Source organism: Leopardus geoffroyi, chromosome E3, assembly GCF_018350155.1.
Source record: "Leopardus geoffroyi isolate Oge1 chromosome E3, O.geoffroyi_Oge1_pat1.0, whole genome shotgun sequence".
Classification (NCBI taxonomy): Eukaryota; Metazoa; Chordata; class Mammalia; order Carnivora; family Felidae; genus Leopardus; species Leopardus geoffroyi.
In genome coordinates, this window is record NC_059340.1 from 14,731,453 (window position 1) to 14,753,830 (window position 22,378).

At 42.5% G+C, this 22,378-nt stretch overlaps 1 protein-coding gene across 4 annotated transcripts in view; it reads right to left on the reverse strand.

Annotated features, from left to right (window-relative positions):
- Positions 1-22,378, reverse strand: part of CALN1 (calneuron 1) — a 539,412-nt gene that overhangs the window by 241,656 nt on the left and 275,378 nt on the right. For all 4 annotated transcript variants that reach the window (XM_045461918.1, XM_045461917.1, XM_045461919.1 and 1 more), the window contains one exon: positions 21,669-21,812. In XM_045461918.1, coding sequence (XP_045317874.1) covers positions 21,669-21,812 — 144 coding nt within the window. The remainder of the gene's footprint in view (positions 1-21,668; positions 21,813-22,378) is intronic.

The following is a 22,378-nucleotide window of genomic DNA, read 5'->3' on the forward strand; positions in this document are numbered from 1 at the left end:
GATAGGGAATAAAAAAGAAGAAATAGTCCAAGTGATAATGACCATGGGTGTACCAGAATCGATGAAAGATATCAACCCACAGTCCAAGCAGCTTGACACACATCAGTGACATTGAATGCAAAGAAAATCATGCCCAGGCACAGCATCAACTGCCAAAAACTTGCAAAAAAATCTTCAAAACAGCCAAAGGAGAAGACACAGCAGCTGACAAAATAACTGTGGATGTCTCATCAGGAACAATGGAGGCCAGAAGATAATAAAATGATATGTTCCAAATACCAAAGAGGCCCCCAAACTTTAATCTGGAATTGTCTATTTTTTACATATCATCTAAATGTGAAGATAAAATAAAGGCATTTTCTTCAAGCAGATAGTGATCACCAATGCTCATTCCAGCATATTCACAGAAGCCAAAAAGTAGAAATAACCCAAACGTCCACCAACAGATAAATGGATAAACAGAATGTGCCACAGACATACGATGGAATATTATTCAGCCATCAAAAGGCATGAAGTTCTGATTCCTCCTACAACGCATGAAACTTGAAAACGTTAAGCTAACTCAAATAGGCCAACCACCAAAGGGCAAATATTGTATGATTCCACATATATCTAGAATAGGCAAATTCATTGAGACAGCAAATTATAAGTTACTAGAGGTTGGAGTAATATGAAAGTATTGCTTAATAGTTATAGAGTTTCTGTTTAGGATGATGGAAAAGTTTTGGAAATAGACAATGGTGACAGTTGTTGACATCATGAATGTACCTAATGCCACTGCATTCTCCCCTGAAAAGTGCTTAAAGTGGTGAATTTTACAGTATATGTATTTTATCACCATAAAAGAGACAAAAATGGAAAAAAAAAAGGCATTTTGTCAGCGAAATGCTGAGAGTATTCTTCTCTGATAGAAACGCAGTGGAAGAAATGCTAAAAGGACGTCTTTAGGCTGAAAGGAAATTAAGCCAGAAGAAAGCTCAGGTATGCAAGAAGGAAGAAGCAGAAAAGGTAAAATGATAATAAATACAATAAAGTATATGGGGAAGCAAATACATGGCAATGTCCATTTATATGTTGTAAGATTCTTACATTGCTCATGAAGTAGCATAAGATTATTTGAAGAAATAATGTAAGTTATTGCATATTGTAATTTCTAGAGTGACCGCTAACTACACATATACAAAGCAAAATAATAAAACGGTAAGAGAGACCAAATAGAATGACTGAAGCCCCCTCTTTTCAACGGAGAGAAGGCAGGAAGGGAAAAAGAGAACACAGAATACATGATTCTAACAGAAAACATGTATCAATATGGCTGACTTACACCGAATCTTACCAACAACTACATAGATCGTAGATAGACGCTAAGAAGATCAGTTGGCTAGATAAAAAAGAGACCGGTTATTTGCAGCTTATAATAAATACAAAGACAGTAACAAGTGGAAAGTAAGACAGTTGAAGAAGTAAGCCATATATGTGCTTAGCAATGTCACCAAAGACTTCAAGACAAAGAATGTTATCCAACATTTCATTACAGTAAAGGCTTACAGAGAAATGTATAAAGAAAACACTTTATGAAGAAAGTATCACAATTTTTAACGTGCGTGCGTCTCGTAAGAGAGCATCAAAATACACGCACCAAAGTTGTGGAACTAAAGGGAGAAATCACCAAGCCCGCATAGTTGGGAGGACTATGGATGGAACTGACATTTATAGACCACTACACCCATAACACAAAATACACATTCTTTTCGAGCGCACAGAGAACCAAATGCTGGGCCATAAAACAAGACCTGGCAAATGTCAAAGGACCAAATTCATTCAAGATACGCCTTCTGATGGCAATGGTAATGAAATGGTAACCACAACATACCTCGCTGATATTTGCTAATGGCAGTAAGATTTCTATACAATCTCTGTTATTTAGAAACTAAGCATGGGGTTTCTAACCAGCCTAGGAGTCGAAGTCAAGAAAAACGCACAAGGGCATTAGAAAATAGTACACACTGACCAGGAGGAAAGCAAGGCACTGTGACCTGTGGAGTGAGAAGCACCTTGAATGCCTGGAGAAGACAACGCAGCGTTCTTTATGCAGCCCTGGAAAAGCAGGTGTGGCCTCCTGTCTCCCTGTTCCTCTTTTCTCAAGACGCATCCGGACCATGCAGCCCGACACCCACACATACTGGTCATTACAAGAATGCTGGGAAAACAGAGGCGAGAAAAGAGGTGAGGACGCTTTCCAAACTTTAAAATACTCTGCAGAAGTAAATAATGCATGTATTTAATGTGCTGTTGCCACTCATATTATTACAACACTCCAGGATTTATCTTGTCCGGGTGGCAGCAGCAGGGAGTGGGGGCCGAAAAGGCTGGAAGTGGAATCCCTGCCCCATTATCTACCAGCTGTGTGGCTTCTTGGGCAACAGAAACTCATCTGGCTCTTGGCTTTCTCATCTGTAAAATGGGTACATGCTGCCTTCCTTACCACGTGCAAGAAGCTAGCCATCAATGTTTGTCGGCCTCACTTCTGTCCTATTCAAACCAGGCCCGATTCCTTGACATGTAATAATGTTTACTCTATATTTTTTAAAGGATTTATAGAACGTGGCTGAAGGCTTTAAACAGACTTGTATTAAAAAAGAGGTTTAAGGGGGCGCCTGGGTGGCGCAGTCGGTTAAGCGTCCGACTTCAGCCAGGTCACGATCTCGCGGTCCGTGAGTTCGAGCCCCGCGTCCGGCTCTGGGCTGATGGCTCGGAGCCTGGAGCCTGTTTCCGATTCTGTGTCTCCCTCTCTCTCTGCCCCTCCCCCGTTCATGCTCTGTCTCTCTCTGTCCCAAAAATAAATAAACGTTGAAAAAAAAATTTTTTTATAAAAAAAAATAAATAAATAAATAATAAAAAATAAAAAAGAGGTTTAAAATCAACGATCTGAACTTTCACTCTAACAAGTTAGGCAAAGAAGAACAAATTAAATAGGGGTAACTTGAAAAAGATAATAAAAAATTAAGGCAGAAATCAGTGAAATAAAAACCAGCAATAGAATTATCAAAGTCGAAGCTAGTTGTAAAATTTATTAAGAAAATTGATGGCTGCTGAAGGGAAAATGGAGTGAAAGCAATTAACAATATTAGGAATCAAAGATCCTACGGACATTAAAGGGATAATCTCGAAATATTAAGAAACACTTGGGTCAAAACACTGATAATTTACTAAAATGAACAAATTTCTTAAAATACAAAAGTGACCAAAAATAATGCAAGAAAGAAATAGGAAATCGAGGGGCACCTGGGTGGCTCCGTCAGTTAAATGTCTGACTCTGGATTTCCGCTCAAGTCACGCTCTTGCCGATTGTGAGATCCAGCCCCGGGTTGGGCTCTGTGCTGACAGCAGGAAGCGTGCTTGGGATTCTCTCTCACTCCGCCCCTCCCACACTCACTCTCTCTCTCTCTCAAAATAAATAAATAAACATTAAAAAAATAGAAAATCAAAATAGCTCTATGATTTCAAAGAAAGAATTTTATAATCAAAAAGTTTCCCATAGAGAAAGATGAATAGGTCTATGATAAAGCACTCAGCATTATAAGATCAGTGTCATGAGTATATAGGCGTTGACTTCGTTCAACTTTTTTGCACGACTGAAAATTTTTATGATATAACATTCGAGAAAAAAATCCTTCTAACAAAGAAAATTCCAGGTCCAGGTGGCTTCAAATAAACATTTAAGGAAGAAAAATGCCAATCCTACAGAATTCTTTCAGAATATAGATGAGGGGTAAAAAACACTAACCAGTTCATTTTAGGAAGCCAGCATAAACCTGATACGAAACCTTGACAAGGACATTTTATAAGAAAATTACAGATCAATATACCTCATGAACACAGATGCAATAATCCTTAACTAAATAATGAGCAAATCAAATCTAGCACTACCTGAAAAGGAAAATACAAACTGACAAAGTATGGTGTAATTGTAGGAATATGAGGTTTGTTCAACGTGTGAAAATATATCAATGTAATTTACCACACTGGCAGAACATGAGGAAAAAATGATCATTTTAACAGATGCAGAAACAGTATTTGAAAGAATTCAATACCAATTCAAGACGAAAACTTTCAGCCATCGCAAGTAGAGAGAACGTATTTAATCTGTTGAAAGCATCTTCGAAAAGCCTACAGCTAACTACATGCTACGTGCTGGAAGATGTTCCCTGAGATCAAGACAGAAATGAAAGCGTCTCCTCGTATCACTTCAATGAATCCTAGCTGGTGCAATAAGGCAAGAAAAGAAATATAAAAGGCATAAAACTTTGAAGGAAAGAATTGAAACTGTCAGAGACCGCATCTTTGAGTCTGTAGAAAATCCTGTAGAAGCTATTAAAAACTCGTAGAACTGGCAAGATAAAAGGCTGTAAAATCAATTGCAAAAGCAACAATTGGTCTCTACATAATAGTAGCAGATAATCTAAAAGTGAGATTTAAAAACAATGCAATTTACAATGGCAGCAAAAATCACCCAGAACCTAGGAATAAACCAAGTCATCCACAATGAAACATACAAAAACACGATGAGAGCCAAAGAAGGAATGAAGAAAGTACCCTTTGTAGATCACAAGTCAACTGTCGTCAGTATGTCTGTTCTGTTAAAATGTGTCTATAGTTTGAACACAATTGGAATACAAACCCCAGATAGTTTTGTTGATAAAATTGACAAGCTGACTTTTATTTTTTATTTTTTTAAATGTTTATTTATTTTGAGTGGGGGGGGGGGTGTAGAGAGAAAGTGAGTACGTACAAATGGGAGAGGGGCTGAGAGAGAGAGACAGAGAGAGAGAGACAGAGAGAGAGACAGAGAGAGAGAATCCCAAGCAGGTTCTGCACTGTGAGCACAGAGCTCCACTTGGGGCTTGATCTCGTGAACCATGAGATCATGATCTAAGCTGAAATCCAAAGTTGGAGGCTTAACCGACTGAGCCACCCAGGCACCCTGACGAGCTGATTTTTTTTAACTCTGTGTGGAACCATAAAGGATCTAGAATAACCATAACAATTTGGGAAAAATGAACAGTTTCAGGATCTATACTTCCTGATTTCGAGAGAGCATAATACTATAGGATTTAGCACAATATGATGTTACTGTACATAAAGGAGGAAATCGATCAAAAGAACAGAGAATCCGGAAACTGTCACAATCCAGAAACAATCAATATCCAACCAAGGTTTCAGGTCAATTCAAAGAAGAAACAAAAGTCTTTCACAAACTGTGCTTAGAATAACCAAAAACTAATGCAAACAGAATCTCAACTTGTACCTTCCTCCATCCACTAAAACTAATTTCATATGGATCACAGACCTCAATGTGAAAGCCAGAACCATCAATCTTCTAGAAGGAAACATAATCAAGTATTTCTATAACACTGATACAGGCGGGGGCCCCTGGGTGACTCATTCAGTTGAACATTTGACTCTTGATTTGGGCTCAGGTCATGATCTCACAGTCGTGGGATCGAGTCCCACATCGGGCTCTGCACTGACAGCACAAAGCCTGCTTGGGATTCTCTCTCTCCCTTTCTCTCTCTCTGCCCCTCCCCTGCTCACAGCCCTTCTCTCCCTCAAATAAAGAAATAAACTTAAAAAAAAAACGAAACATTGATGCAGGCTAATTTTTTTTTAGATGGGAATCAAAAAGCACTGAACTCCAAAGGAAAAAAAAAAAGTGATAAATTGGCTTTAATCAAACTTAAAATGTCTGCTAATCAAAAGACACTATTAAGAAACGAATACATAAGCCACAGAAGTAGGAACAAATACTTATCAAGGGATTATTTTGTTCAAATCTTACGCTGGGGTATGAGTTACACTGCTGTATGTAACTGTCAAAGCTCATCAAACTGATCACTCAAGAACTGTGCATTCTATAGTATTTGAATTGTGAATCAATTAAAAAATAGAGATCTGTTGAGAACAGGCTGCGATGAAAAGGAAGCTGGGGAAATGATTTAAAAAAATACAACAAAACTAGAAAACACTACAAGAAAAAAAATACAAATCAAATAAAAACTCCTAGCAGAATTAAAATCTACAATGTAAACCCCTGGTCCCAGAACTGAACTAATCTCACTGCTAATCAAGACAGTGATAACAATTCTTGGAGGAAAAAATACATATTTGCAAGGAAGATCATCTGGAAATCATATTAAGATAAAAGAAATAAAACAAGCATATGTGCAATTATCACAAAGATGATATATTTACAGAATTAAAAGACAATAAAATATGAAGAATGACAAGCAGACATTATATTAACACATTTGAAATCCAAAAGAAATGAGTAATTTCTGGGAACAAAATCAAATTTACTAAAGAAAAGGATCATTTGAATAGGTTCATAAATATGATATAAACTAAATACTGGTAAAGAACCATTCAAAACTGTTTTATGCTTACATGACTTTGTAGGAATGCGTTCAAATATTCAAAACTGATTATTTTATAATCTCTTCCAGTGCATAAAAAGATGGAAAACTCCCAAATACCTTTATAAAACCAGCAAAAACTCTGATACAAAACCCTGCCAAATGGAAAGGAAGGGCAACACGTCAATTATTTTTTATGGATGTAGATGCAAAAACCTAAATAAAAAATAAAACACAGCTAGTCAAACACAATAGGATATTGAGAGAGAAACTCATTTTAATGAAGAAGGAATCTTCCTGAACTGCAGGCGGTTTTTTAATTTTAGTAAATCCAATTAAATAATATATATCATCAACAGGCAAAATAATAAAAACTATGGATTATCTCAGTAGATGCCAAAAAGATACTGAGTAGCTACTACTAATTTAAAGAAAAAAAGGTAAGCCAAAAATAGGATGTTGCCCTACCATTATAACTAATATCCATCCCAAACAGCAATCAAGGCCATTTGCAAGTTTAAGTTCAAACTCTGGGGACATTTCCATTAAAAACAGAAACCAGAGGGGCACCTGGGTGGCTCAGTTGGTCAGCATCTGACTTCGGTTCAGGTCATGATCTCATGGACAGTGAGTTCAAGCCCTGTGTCGGGCTCTGTGCTGACAGCTCAGAGCCTGGAGCCTGCTTTGGATTCTGTGTCTCCGTCTCTCTGCCCCTGCCCCGCTCACATTTCATCTGTCTGTCTGTCTCTCTCTCAAAAATAAACCTTAACAACAACAAAAAACAATGAAAACAAACAGAAACAAGAAAAAATGTCTGAAGTTACTATTATTTGATCTAAAAGTTATACCCACAGAAACAAGACAGAAATGGGAAAAAAACAGGGACCCCCACATAGTGCAGATCCAGAAATTTCAGGGAGAATTTTTATAGGGATCCCATGCATACCCAGACCACAAGAGACACCTACTCCGTTTCTCTTCAATTTCCCTAGGCTTATAATAATCTGCTTATAGTTCCCTCACGTCACCCCATTCTCTGCCTGGTGCTGGAAGGGGATCTGACTGCTGCCCGCACCCATCTCTGCTGGAACCTAGTCCAGCTTGACCCTGAGTCAGCCTTGGGCAAGATAGATCTGCCTCTACTCTGAAAACTCAAGAGACCCGTGTGCGCATTTCGTGGTTCGAAAGTCACCAGCAACCGTCTCAGAACTCGGCAACTGCCTCACTGCCAAATGGATTTACCAAAGAATGTTGGGGAAGTATCCGATTTATTTCCGCAACCACACTGAGAGGATGCCGCCTCATCCAAATTAGAAAAGTGACAGGAAAGATGGCACAGACCTGAGAAAGTATGGTTGCAGAAATAAAACCCAGTGATCAGTACACGGTTCACAGGAAAGCCTCAAAGTAGGGAAGAAGTCAAGATAGGTGTATGATATAAATGTATATATGAGAAATCCAGAAGACGGAAGAATGACAGAAGGGACATCTGTGAGGGGAAAATATGGAGACCACAGCCCAGGATCTAACCCGCACAGAAGGCTAAGAGACTAACATCTGATGAAGCAAAAACAGAAAACAAAAGGGGCAAAAAAAAAAAAAGTTTCCTAGGGAAAAACAAAAAAAACAAAAAACCTCAGTCTAAACATCCAGAGTGTGAATCACATCATAAAGCCCTAAGAACAGCAAGAACCAACTTACTAACCAGCATGAACAGTGACAAGCCAGAGAAGCAGAGAAGGTGAGAAATTCACACTTCGCCAGTAATAGGATGCGCCCCGCCCCCACCACAATTAGGTTGATTGCAAGAAATAAACAGCAGGATTGCAATGAGCTTCTTGATGTCAAAAACCCAAAATAATGGAGTAGAAATCACTGAACTTTAAAAGAGGCCAAAACCCAAGAATCTTGTACCCAAATCGAATTGTGTGTGTCAACAGAAACACTCTCAGGCAGAAATAGTCTCAGGTAGGTATAGGGTTGAGGTAAACCTCCTGGAAAAAAAAAGAAAAGAAAAGACAGAAATTTTGGAAAGTTTATGCCAGAGCAGATGTATATTAATTTTTAAAAAAAGAAACAGAAAGCGTGGTAAATGTGGCTGCGTGTAAGCACTGAAATTAGTTAAATGTACAGGCAAAATAATTGTTTCAAAAATAGCTGTAAAGTTGATAATACTCTTTAAACCCAAAAATTATTTTTAGAAAGGGAAGGGAAGCACATTTATAATAACCATATGTTGAAATTAACAAAGAATAGAAAAGAGAAAGGAAGGAAACATTTCATTTCTCATCTTCCATAAAAAAGACTGTTACTAATTTGTAACTGATGTTAGAGATCAGTTCACCAAACCTTTACTAGAAAAAGTGAAATCAAGAAATCTACCTTCCAAACAACCGCAAGAATACTTAGAGAAGCAAACAAACAAACATCCTTTGTGCCCAGCAAAGGAAACCATGAATAAAATGAAAAGGCAACCAACAAAATGGGAGAAAATATTTGCAAATTATATATCTGATAAGGGGTTAATATCCAAAATATAAATAGAACTTATATGACTTAATAGCAAAAAAAAAAAAAACACACACACACACACAAAAAAAAAACAACCAAACAATCAATTAAAGAATGGGCAGAGCATCTCAATTGACATTCTTTCAGAGAAGACCTACAGATGGCCGGCAAGTACATGAAAGGGTACTCAACATCACTAATCATCAGGGAAACGCAAATCAAAACCACAGTGAGACAGAACCTCACACCTGCTAGAATGGCTGTTACCAACAAAACAAGCAGCACTGGCCAGGAAGTGGAGCAAAGGGAACCCTCACTCTCTGTTGATGGACTTGCAAATGGTGCAGCCACTATGGAAAACAGTATGGAGGTGCCTCGAAAATTTTAAAATAGAGCTACCAGATGAGTCAGCCATCCCACTTCTGGGTATTTATCCAACGAAAGCAAAAACACTAACTTGAAAACATACATGCACCCCCGTGCTCACTGCCGCATTATGTACAAGAGCCAAGACATGAAAACAACCCAAATGTTCACCAATGGACGAATGGATACAGAAAATGTGGTGTGTGTGGATAGATGGATGGATGGATGGGCAGGTAGGTAGATGGGTCAATTGATCAATTAATCCAGGGAACAGATTGGTGGTTGCCAGAGGTGGGGGCTGGGGGGGGCTGGGTGAAATGGGTGAAGGGAGTTAAAGATACACAGTCCCAGTTATAAAATAAATAAGTCATGGGGACATAACATACATCATGATGACTGTAGCTAGTAGTACTGTATTACATAATTTAAAGCTTCTAAGAGAGTAGATTTTAAAAGTTCTCATCACAAGAAAAAAAATTCTGTAACTATGCATGGTAACAGATGTTAACTAAACTTACTGTGATCATTGTATCGTGATAGTGAAATATCGAATCATCATGTGCACTTGAAACTAACATAATGTGGCGTTACATGTCAGTTATACTTCAATTTTAAAAAAACACACTGCAGTTTAAAAAGACAAAGAAAACAGTCAGTACACATGGAACCAGCCTAACGCAAAATAACGAATTAAGACCCAATGTAAAAGTTCTGAAATAAAGGATAGGTAAAGGTTGCCCATAAAAAGGCTCTCAGGATAATTAAAAATGAAAACATCCTTGGCACAAGAGCAGACACTCAGATCCATGGAACAGAATAGAGAACCCAGAAATGGACCCACAAACATATGGCCAACTAATCTTTGACAAAGCAGGAAAGAATATCCAATGGAATAAAGACAGTCTCTTCAGCAAGTGGTGCTGGGAAAACTGGACAGCGACATGCAGAAGAATGAACCTGGACCATTTTCTTACACCAGACACAAAAATAAACTCAAAATGGATGAAAGACCTAAATGTAAGACAGGAAGCCATCAAAATCCTCAAGGAGAAAGCAGGCAAAAGCCTCTTTGATCTTGGCCACAGCAACTTCTTACTCAACACGTTTCCGGAGGCAAGGGAAACAAAAGCAAAAATGAACTACTGGGACCTCATCAAAATAAAAAGCTTCTGCACACTGAAGGAAACAATCAGCAAAACTCAAAGGCAACCGACGGAATGGGAGAAAATATTTGCAAGTGACATATCAGATAAAGGGTTAATATCCAAAATCTATAAAGAACTTGTCAAACTCAACACCCAAAAAACAAATCATCCAGTGAAGAAATGGGCAAAAGACATGAATAGACACTTCTCCAAAGAAGACAGCCAGATGGCCGACCGACACATGAAAAAATGCTCAACATCACTCATCATCAGGGAAATACAAATCAAAACCACAATGAGATACCACCTTATACCTGTCAGAATGGCTAACATGAACAACTCAGGCAACAACAGATGTTGGCGAGGATGCGGAGAAAGAGGTTCTCTTTTGCATCGTTGGTGGGAATGCAAGCTGGTGCAGCCACTCTGGAAAACAGTATGGAGGTTCCTCAAAAAACTAAAAATAGAACTACCCTACAACCCAGCAATTGCACTACTAGGTATTTATTCAGGGGATACAGGTGTGCTGTTTCAAAGGGACACATGCACCCCCATGTTTAAAGCAGCACTATCGACAATAGCCAAAGTATGGAAAGAGCTCACATGTCCATCGAGGGATGAATGGATAAAGAAGATGTGGTAGATATGTACAATGGAGTATTACTCAGCAATCAAAAAGAATGAAATCTTGCCATTTGCAACTACGTGGATGGAACTAGAAGGTATTATGCTAAATGAAATTAGTCAGTCAGAGAAAGACAAATATCATATGGCTTCACTCATCTGAGGACTTTAAGAGACAAAACAGATGAACACAAGGGAAGGGAAACAAAAATAATATAAAAACAGGGAGAGGGACAAAACAGAAGAGACTCATAAATATGGAGAACAAACTGAGGGTTACTGGAGGGGATGTGGGAGGGGGGATGGGCTAAATGGGTAAGGGGCACTAAGGAATCTACTCCTGAAATCATTGTTGCACTATATGCTAACTAACTTGGATGTAAATTTAAAAAATAAAATAAAATAAAAGCCCTTCAGATACTAAAAAAAAAAAAAAAGAAAAAAGAAAAAAGAAAACATCCGGGCATATATTGTGTAGAGGTTTCACACAGAGAGGGCAGGAGTGCACCAGGCTGTGTTCCCTGGAAGAAGCTGAAATAATGGTGAATGTTCCCCAATGACCGCACTTTAACAATAAGTGTTATGCAAACACGGGCAAAAAGGTTATGCGGCAAAAATCAACATAAGGCAAAAGCATAACTTAAAAGTGTTTAAAGAACACTGATGTTGATAAAAGATAAAATCTACTATGAGGGCAGACAGAGAATTGAAAATCGTAATGAAAATTCCTTGGAAGTAAACCAAGGAAACAAGGTAACGGCAGTGGGAGATTTCAACACATCAAAGTTACTTATCTCAGATGAAATAACGAAAAATACAGGTGGAGGAAATACAGGTAATATGAAGGTAACTTCTATGCACGTACGAAAGCCTCGTACCATAGAGGCGATACCTTCATAAAAGCTCATATTCTTGGTTACAAAGAAAATCGTCCCAAATAGGTCATATTTACTTTCCACAATGCAATAAAACTAGAAAATTTAAATGTGAACTAGAAACTCAAAATTCCAGTGACTTGGAAATCATAAAACGCTTTCCTAAAGAATCTGTAGAGTGGCAGAGGGAATGCAAACACACGATAAAATATTGTGAAGCAAACAGTGAAACAATAAAACTATCAAAACGTGGGAGACATTACTAAAGCTCTTCTCAGTGGCAAATTTTCTGCCTTAGTTGCCTCAGTTAGTAAATAATAAAAAAAAATTAAAATAAGTCAGCTACGGAAGTTGCTAGAAATGACAACAAATAAGCAACACGGGAACACACACAGAAAGACAAAACAAACACAAAAACATTACAGAATTAAAACTAAGGGAAAGGAAGAATGAATTGCCATAGCAGTGGAAGATCCCCTCACCATTCACTGGTCCTAAATTCAGGCACCGTGCCACACTCCAAAGCCTACAGGGCCTGAGCTAGTCCATCTAAAGGGAGGAGGCATGTGTAAGACTATAGGGAATGGCAGAGACTGTGGCATTTGCCTTGCCTAGAGGGAGAGAGCCACTCAGTTCCACCAAATTTTTGTAGTGAAGGAATTCGGTCCAGTCTGGTTAAATTCTCCAAGGTTTTAAGAGGAGAGAGAAGTGCATATTTTTTAAGTTTTTTATTTGTATTTATTTTAAGAGAGAAAGAGAGAGAGAGAGAGAGAGAGAGAATCCCCAGCAGGTTCCGTACTGTCAGTGCAAAGCCTGACGCAGGACTTGATCCCAGGAACCGTGAGATCATGACTTCAGCTGAAATCAGGCGTCGGACACTGACCCAACTGAGCCACCAAGGCGCCCCAGAGAAGTGCATTTTTTTTTTAATTTTTTTTTTCAACGTTTATTTGTTTTTTTTGGGACAGAGAGAGACAGAGCATGAACGGGGGAGGGGCAGAGAGAGAGGGAGATACAGAATCGGAAACAGGCTCCAGGCTCTGAGCCATCAGCCCAGAGCCTGACGCGGGGCTCGAACTCACGGACCGCGAGATCGTGACCTGGCTGAAGTCGGACGCTTACCCGACTGCGCCACCCAGGCGCCCCTGAAGTGCATATTTTTAACATGAGGTTTTCTGCTCTATAAAATGATGTGTGAGCCCAATAAAACAGGGCTATAAGCTGTATTTGGCTGGTAAGCCGGCAAGTAGGCAACTTCCAGGTTGGACTACTTACTTGGGCTTGACTTCATTTCAAGAATTTATATTTTCCAGAAAAATCTCCATTTCGTGTAGATGTTCAAATGTATTTTCACAAAACTGTATCAAGTATTCTGTTTTAAATTTCCCACATTTTTTCATTCCAGTTTTAGTGGCAACTCTATTTAATTCTTAATTAAATATGCTATATTTTTCAATTTATTGCATTTTTTTCTAAGAGTCAACTCATGAAATTATTCATTAAGTTGGAAGGGTTTTTGGTTTTTAATTTTTAGATTCCAAACGGGTAGGATCCTCATTCAAACTTTTATTAATTTCTGGTTTATTTTTTTTTAATTTTTTTAATGTTTATTTATTTTTGACAGAGAGAGAGAGAGAGAGACAGAGCATAAGTGGGGGAGGGGCAGCGAGAGAGGGAGACACAGAATCCGAAGCAGGCTCCAGGCTCTGAGCTGTCAGCGCAGAGCCCGAAGTGGGGCTCGAACTCACAGACCGCGAGATCGTGACCTGGGCCGAAGCCGGATGTTCAACCGACTGAGCCACCCAGGTGCTCCAGGAATGACTTATTAAATAACGCTCAATACTGGTCGGGGTGTTCTGAGATGGCCCTCTCACGTATTCGTTTCGGTACACCTTGCCTGACAGAAATGTTATTTACGTACGAAGGACCGTAGCAAGTTCTTGTCTTCCACATAATGCTCTTGCCTCTAGGAATCCAACACGGTTTCTGTGTTCATGATGTAGTGTGTATACCAGGAAGAAACAACCTTCCCAAATGGGATTCTGAGACTGGTTTGCTCACCTCTATTATTAAATGAAGCGCTGACCTTCCTGCCAGTGAAAAACGGGATACGGGTATCCTTGACAGAAGTGGCATCATAATTAATTAAATGTCATCTGTGGTTTCTTGGGATAAAAATAATTATTGAAAGCAAGGCTTTCGAAGACCCATGTAGTTCCTGTGTTTGACCTTTACGGCAGCAATGATGACTACAAGGAGTGTGGAGGGCGGGCTGCTTGTGAACGCCCTTGAGAGAGAAAACAAGCTCAGACCTTGAAACTCTCAGCTCTGGTCACAGTCAGAGAACAAGAGTGATTCCAAGGTGGCCCCAAAAGAATCACGTGCTTCAGGCAACTGCAGGCAGGACCCCAAGGTTCACTGTGTGGTCTGTAGAGTTGTTAAGTTGAGATCATGGACTCCCCAGATCTCTGATGTAAAATACATTTAGGGCACTGATCGGAAGGAAAGGAGCGCGACCTAAGACTTGGAATGGGGATCTCTGGGTGGATTCAGAATACAGAATGCCCGAGTCTCCCTCGTGTCCTCTCTGAGATCTCCCTGAGGTCAGACAAGACCAGCTTGAAGACCTGGAAGAAACACAGCTGCAGCGGCTGCCTTGAAGGGGGATGCCTATTTTCAAGATCTACTCCCACCGAATCTTGCTGCCTTTACACCCATGATTACGATCAGATCGGACACGTCCCAGGAGAAGTTTCAAGTCCGGTAGGAGAGAACACAGAGAGGTGAGATGCTGGTAACTTCTATCAGTGTTAACATTGGATTCCAGGGCGCTAAAACAAGGGAAAGAGAATATAATATCAGCTGAGGATGCTCTTACTGAAATGGGTACTCATTACCAGAAATTGTTTTTATTACCTTGGTTTGGGTAGTTAGAAGTGGCTCAGACAGTCTGATCTTTGGCTGAAGGTTGGATTCAATATGGCCAACTATCAATACGTTTAAGTGGTAGAATTTCCCTGGCATAACACAGAAGAAGGAATTGCTCCCAGAGTCAGGAAGGTCGAAGTTCATTTTTCATGAACATCTACCCCAACTATATATCCCCAGAGGACCTAAAAAGGATTCCCCTCATTAAAGCAACGAGCAACCATCTTCAATTCATAGACTCGGTTCTAGGGTCAGGCTTGACTCCTACCAGCATAACCTCAGAAGTGGCTGAAGCTTGTCATCCATCCAAAGGTGACAGCAGGAGACTATCTGGAACAGTAATTGGTAACCAACACATTCACCTATAGGTCTGAAATACCTAGGTGACGTCATGACCCTGGGGTACGTGTGTATGTGTGTGTCCTGTTTAGTCACCGCTTCAATGCCCTGCTGTCACCCTAAGTGACCTATACCAACTAAAATCACACACACACACACACAAATAATGCATCTACAAGATATGTGGTTAAGACCTTAAATTCATATGGTCTGACCAGCAACATGAACCAGGCAAGTTACTTACTTCATTTTTGTCATCTACAAAAATGAGAATCCTACTACTTAGTACCTATGATATGAGAACAAAGAAGTTAATGAAGTTAAAAAGCTAACAAAGCCTGTAACAGTGTGTGGCCAAGGTAAAGACTGCACCTGTGTTATTCTGCTGTTATTGGGGACATGGTGAGCTTACATAAGTGTTGGTCATTGTTATCCTTACCCAGCTAAGACTTAACCATGGCAAGATCCGAGTACATTCAGCAATAATGCACTGACAAGGAGTGACATATATAATAGTTTGATGCTATTTGTGAGTATTCACAAAGGCAAATATTTGGATATATTCCTGTAACTGACCTCCGCCAGGACTTTGGCTTTGTGAATTACTTCCAGTTTGTAAGTCGCGAATCCCTGGGCGGTGAGTTTCTGGCAGGAGGCTGGGGAGGGGCCTCACTCCACGGAGATAACCTCAAACAAGGAAACACCTTCTCAAAGTTGTGCCTTAGACTAGCACTTCTCAAACTTTCCTGCCTATATGTATAACCTGGGACTTTGGTTAAAATTCAGGCTCTTGGGGCACCTGGGTGGCTCAGTCCAACTTACACGTCTGACTCCTGATTTCAGCTCAGGTCATGATCTCACTGTTAGTGACTACGAGCCCCCACATGAGTACAGAGCCTGCTTGGGATTCTCTCTCTCTCTCCCTCTCTCTGTCCCTCCCCCATGTGAGCTCACTTGCTCTCTCTCTCAAAATAAGTAAATAACTTTAAAAAATGCAGGCTCTGAATCAGCAGATCTGGGGTGGAACCGAGCTTTGGCATTTTAAGCAAGCTCCCAGGTGATGCCTAGTCTGCGGGTCCCTGGCCCGCCGACGGAGGAGGGAGAAAGCTGGGGCATCCGGAGGAGTGAGGTCTGTCTGGGAGGGACTCCTGCCTTCAGGCAGGGCTGGCCTACCACAGACTGTCCTCGTCCTTCGTCAAATTCCCAAAGGAAAAATCTCCTCTGCCTTACAGGCATTTACGTCTAACTTAGACCTTCTTGCTCAGACAAGTGCTCACAGCTTTAGATTTTTCCTTGAGTCCAAAGTCCCCTGGTTATGTCAGTGGACACACTGCTGTCTGTAACTTGATGAGATGTTAAAGAAGGTTGCAGGCTTCTGGGTCCCGCTGTGAGTCTGACTCTACTGGTCTGTTTTTTAACACGCCCCCCAGGTGTTTTCTGATCAGGTTCGGGACCTTGGGGCTACAAAGCCCCAAGTGTCCCTCCGCCCCACTATACGCCTTCTGCTTCACTCATGCAGCCTGTGGGCAAGCATCCTCCCTCACACACAGGAAACAAGCGTGCGTTCTAGCTCACGGCAGTCCCAGAGCATCCAAACCAGTACCAGACTTGCATGAATGTGAGGCAGACGTGAGCGCTCCTCCGAATTAGGCTTCCACTTTCGCCTTCTAGGAGATCGCAAATGGTCACAAGAGAGGTCATGATCGTGACTAATCGGCAAAGGACGTACCTGTAAGGAACAAGGCAGCCGAGGTGGGGAAGACGTGCATGTGAAGGCGTGGGCACAACAGGCCCATTGCTAATGGTGCCACGTGACTCCGGCCACGGTTTTGTTCTTTGCAGTTCAGTGACTTGTCTCAAAATGAACCAAAGTGAACTTGGCCAACCACAGAAATAAGCAAGTTCACACACAGCGGCCGCCAGATAAACCTTTTCAAGGCCGAGCTAAACGGGGTCAAATTCACTCTCCAGACAGAGGTGGGCCTAAAAGCAAACTACGAACCCGTTAAGAGATAGGAAGTCGTTTCAAAAGCCCACATTTGCTGGAACTTCCTGACATTCTGCACCTTCGAGAGGCAGAAAGGAAATCGAGGAGAAAGAAGGCAAGGTCTACCTTGGTTTCAAAAGAGGGCCTTCTGTTCTGTAAGGGCAGGAGCCCCCAAGGAAAGCTTGCAGGGGGAGAGGTCGGCATCAGCACCCGCGAGCGGGGCCCTTGCAGAGGCCCCAAGTGGCCGAAAACGTCTTCTGGTTTGACTGCTTTTGGGAAACCGTGTGCAAAGCTAGCTGGATTCATTCCAGATGGCCACATGGGTGTGGCTGGTGAAACTATTAAAATGTGGAGAGCAGTCAAAACTAGCCCTTGGGACTTGAAGACACCAGGGCCTTATTCCCCTGTGAAGGAGGCTGCAGGCTCGGAGGGGCCCCTGGAGCCACCGTGGGAAACGCAGAGGTGCGAGGAACAGACGGGTCGTGGCAGAAAACCCGAGTCCTTTTCAAGCAGCCTTTCTCAGCCCGCTTCTATGAAAGTGGTGAGCTTTGCAGATACTGTTTTTGGGTGCAGATACTTTTTGGGGTGACTAATTTGTCAATTCTTCCAAAGACGGCACATGACCAGTAGCAAGAGGCAATGGAGAGAAGTTGCTTCCCCCACATGCGAGGCAGGCCTTAGGGCGCTGGGCTTAATTAAATGCCTCCAGGGGCTGCGTTGCGAGCTCTGCAGGCTTGCAGTTTCTGGGCTGAAGGGGAGATCCTGGCCAAAAGCATCCAGGAAAGGGGGATTCTGGTTCCCAGCTGGCGTTCGGGCAAAAGTCCCCTCGGCCGCAGAGGCTGATAAAACGGAAGAAGAACCGCGAGCACCAGGGGGTGTGGAATGGAGTCAAAGTGACGAGAAAGAGCCTTTGCAGTCAAGGGCCAAAGAGGAAGCAATGGGCATCAGGTGCAAATTCTGGTTTTCTGCTTATTTAATTCTGAGCACATCTGCCCTCACGGCGCACACACGCGTGTGCACGCACACACACGCGGGAGCAGCACTGAATGCAAATTGGCCACAGGCCCAGACAGCAATCCCAGACCCTGCAGCCTGCCTTCCATGGTGTCCTCTGGAAAACCAGCTCCACACACACAGGCTGCAGCTGTCTGGCTGCGGGCTCTGTGTCCAGGAAATCCCGCCGAGCTGCCTAATCCAGGGAGCTTGCTATTACACGCTTAGGCGGCAAGGCACCCCACTCCCGAGGAACCACCTAATGAAAGCCTCATGTGTCAAATTGGGTTGCACAGACACACTTAGGCTACTCCAGCTGCGCCTTGTGCCGAAGGTATGACCTCACCGTCGGGCAGACCGGCAGGGACCCTAGAAAGAGAAGAGCGGTGGGTGGGCCAGACCCGCTCCTAATCACGGCCAGCTTGGATGGACGGAGGCACTGCCCCCTCTCCCGCTGCCCCGGGACACCGGGGTCTGCGGGCCCGGAGGCACCATCATCTTACAAGCTCATCATGGAGCTTAGGCTCCAGCCCAGACACCCCGTGTTTTTGGCATTATCCCCATAAAAATTTCTGCCACGCCAGAAGTTTCATGCCAGAGAATAACTTAATTCAGTAAGGCTGAATCTCCGTGGAGAACTCCCAGTTACATAAGCTAGAAAGGAAGGATATAATTAGGACCTATTTTTTTGTTTGTTTGTTTTAACAGAAGCTCAAAAGGCCCGTTTCAGAGAAAGACACTGAAAAACAGTCCATCCGTATCCAGAATGCAGTACCCCAGAAATGTCACTTACCAGCGTCATTCGCAGAACTCTTAAAGACACGGTTCAGTCTCAGACTGGGCATCTATCACTTAGTTCTTTTCATGCTTAGGCAATTAATAAACTGGGTAGAAAGTTCCTTCTCTGTGCACGGCTGCCCTGTCTTCATACCTTCTGTATTAAAGCTTGTGTGGGCAACAAAACAGAACCTCGAAGAAGCTGAGCTTCAAATGTAAAGAAATGTGGGGCGCCTGGGTGGCTCAGGTCATGATCTCAAGGTTCATGAGTTTGAGCCCCAAGTCGGGCTCTCTGCTGTCGGCACAGAGCCTGCTTCAGATTCTCTGTCCTCCTCTCTCTCTCTGCCCTTGCACTCTCTCTCTCTCAAAAATAAATAAATATTTAAAAAAAGTAAAAAAAAAAAATGTGTCTTTACCTGATGGAGTGACTGCAAAGCAGCTGATGGCCTCAGCTTTTGTTAAAGGAACTAATAGAAATTCTCTGCAAGAGAACTGTCAAGTTCTTTTAACTTCTGGGAAGTTCTTCCTTTGGCATTCCTTTGAGTAAGATAAGTGGTAAGTAAATTGGTGACACTCGAAAGCTCTTAAGCCGAATGGAAATTTGCCATGGGCGCACAAGATCCCTCGGGACTCCAAGACCTCGTGGAATCAGGGAAGATTTGCAACAATGTAAAAACTCCCTGTGAGCTGAGAGATCTGATGACTGAATACACAAAGAACCGGAAAGAACTTTGAGGCAGACCCCACGATTTCATCGGAGTAACTCACCCACAATAGCCCTGGCTCGTTTTTTTTTTTTTTTTTTTTTTTTTTTTTATTAAATGTAACTGATTCCATTTGCTTCTAGTCATTCCACTTAGGTTTTGTTATACGAGTTGTGGGCAGAGCCTCAAAAGCGCAAAATCTTCGTTCCACGAACAGAGGTATAAATTAAGATCTCTATTATTTTAAGAAGGAAACTTTTTCTGGAAATGTATCTCCGAAACGATGATGGGGGTCAACGGAAAACAGACTTTGCTATACGATATGTGCTTCGCTCCGGCTTTTCAGAAATATCTAAAGCAAGCAGCTAAATATAAAGCAAGGTCAAATCAGGCCTGCAAAGACATGGTGAATCACAATCAATCAGAGCCGTTAAGGACAAGGCTGGGACTGCTCATACCGCTGAACACCCCTGATGAAACATCTCTTTCCTGAACCAGAAAATAAATGGTCACAGCTGTGCTTCGTGGTTGGCGCTGGGGTTCATTCGCCATATGGCCACCCTTATTATCATCCTTCCGGCAACTCCAGCAAAGTAACAGGACCGAGCGGTTCCTTCCAATCAGCCTGCAGGCCAAGCAAACATCTCCCTCCCATGGTCCTTTCCTTCAAAGGACTTCCCAACCCCATCATCCCCTGCTTCCTTTTTTTCACTTACACACTTCATGCTCTACCTGAGAGTCCCAATGCCCACCACGCTGGACCCCTGAGGCCCGGGATCAAGCTGCTTTTCAGAGGGTGGGGGGGAGTGTGTTGAAAAAAAAAAAACAAGAAGAAGGCTTTTTCTTGGACCTTCAGTAAGGCAGAATCTGAATGTCGGGAGGGTCACAACAGGTTTGGGGTAGCCTCCAGGTTTTAGACGAGGAAAGAACCTCAAAGATGTAAGGTGTTGTTTTTTTAGAACTTTTTGAAAGTACAGTGAAACCTCACTCCCCCACCCGCCCCCGTCCCCGTGAGGCTGTATGTAGAAACCCAGTAAGCAAAACAGATAGGAAAGAGCTGTTATACCCAGACAACGGCACATGATTTGGCCGTAAAAAAGAAAAAAAAAATGTACTAATACATGCTACAATATGGATAAACCTTACGAACATTATGCTAAGTAAGAGCGGCCAGTCACAAAGGATCCGTACGTTGTAGGATTCCATTGATATGACATGTCCAGAGAGGCACATCCACAGAGACCCATAGATTAGTGGTTGCCTAGGGCTTGGGTGATAGAGGGATTGAGAGGTGGCAGCTAAAAGGCAGAGCTTCTTTTCGGAGTGGTGAAAATGTCCTAAAATTGATTATGGCGTTGGTTACCCAAATCTGTGAATACACTAAAAGCCACTGGTTCACACAATTTCAATGGGTGAGTGTTATGGCATGTGAGTTCTAGCTCAGTTTAAATAATAGAGTTTTATTTTATCAGTTTAAATAAAAAATAGAGTTCTAGCTCTATTTAAAAGAGAGAGAGGGGAGGTGGAAAGAATTATGGTGGCTGTTCCACTCGCCCAGCCTCCTTCTTCACCCTGCCCTGCCAGTGGCCCCAGAACCACCTCTGCAGGGCCCTGGGACTCCACGGAATATTGTTTGAAAAACCCTAATCTAGCCCTCAAATGTCAACTGAGACATGAGCCCAAGCCTTCTGACCCCAAGTGCAAGGCCCTTTAACACCAAGGTCTCGCTGGGGCATCCGGGTGGCTCAGCCAGCTAAGGGTCCAACTCTTGATTTCGCCTCCGGTCGCGATCTCACAATTCACGAGTTCAAGCCCCGGGTGGGGCTCTGCCCTGACAGTTCGGAGCCTGCTTGGGATTCTCCTCTCCCCCTCTCTCTGCCCCTCCCCTGCTCACACTCTCTTTGTGTCTCAAAACAAATGAATAAGCTTGGGGGCGGGGGTGGGGGGGAGTCGCGCTGACAAGCTGGGGCTCATCTCGGGGGCCGTGCCGCGTGCCGGGGTCTCACCGTCCATGTCCAGGCGCTGCATGATGATGGCCAGTTCCACCTCACTCGGCATGTACCCCAAAGAGCGCATGGCCATTCCTAGCTCCTGCTTGGAGATGAAGCCGTTGCCATCTCGGTCCAGAACCCGAAAGGCCTCTCGGATCTCTACAAGGGGAAAGCAAAGAAGGTCCAACGGTCACACGTCTTGGTCTCTTGCGCTGAAATGACTGGCGATACTCTGCTGAACTCTCCCACCTGCTTTACGAATAGCGATAGGTCAGAACCGTTTAATCCGATAAAAGAAGCAGCCAAAAGAGAAACAAAAGAAAAGAGAGGAAGAAACGAAAGAGCAAACAGAAAGGAAGAGAAAAGGAAATGAGAAATAAGGAAGGGAGGGGAAAAAAGAAAACCAGCTTCGGAAGGCCCGGACCATCCTAAAACCCCGTGGTCGGTGCACAGTCGGACGGTGGTCCCAGTCGACGCTCGTGGGAACCGAGGACCCTTCCTGAGCAGGAACGAGCAGTTGGCTTTCGGCTGCGAGGAGAGAGCCGCCTCTTAACCTGGGCCATTCGTTTGCAGGAAAGAAGAGATTCCCCTTTGCCCACCGGTGTCTCAGCTCCCTACCGCCGTGGAAGAGGTACAGAGAGCTTTTTCAACCTCACAGGAAGACAGGAGTTAAGTACCCTGTTGTTTTTATCTCATGCCTCTAATTTACAGCTGTTTTATGGCTA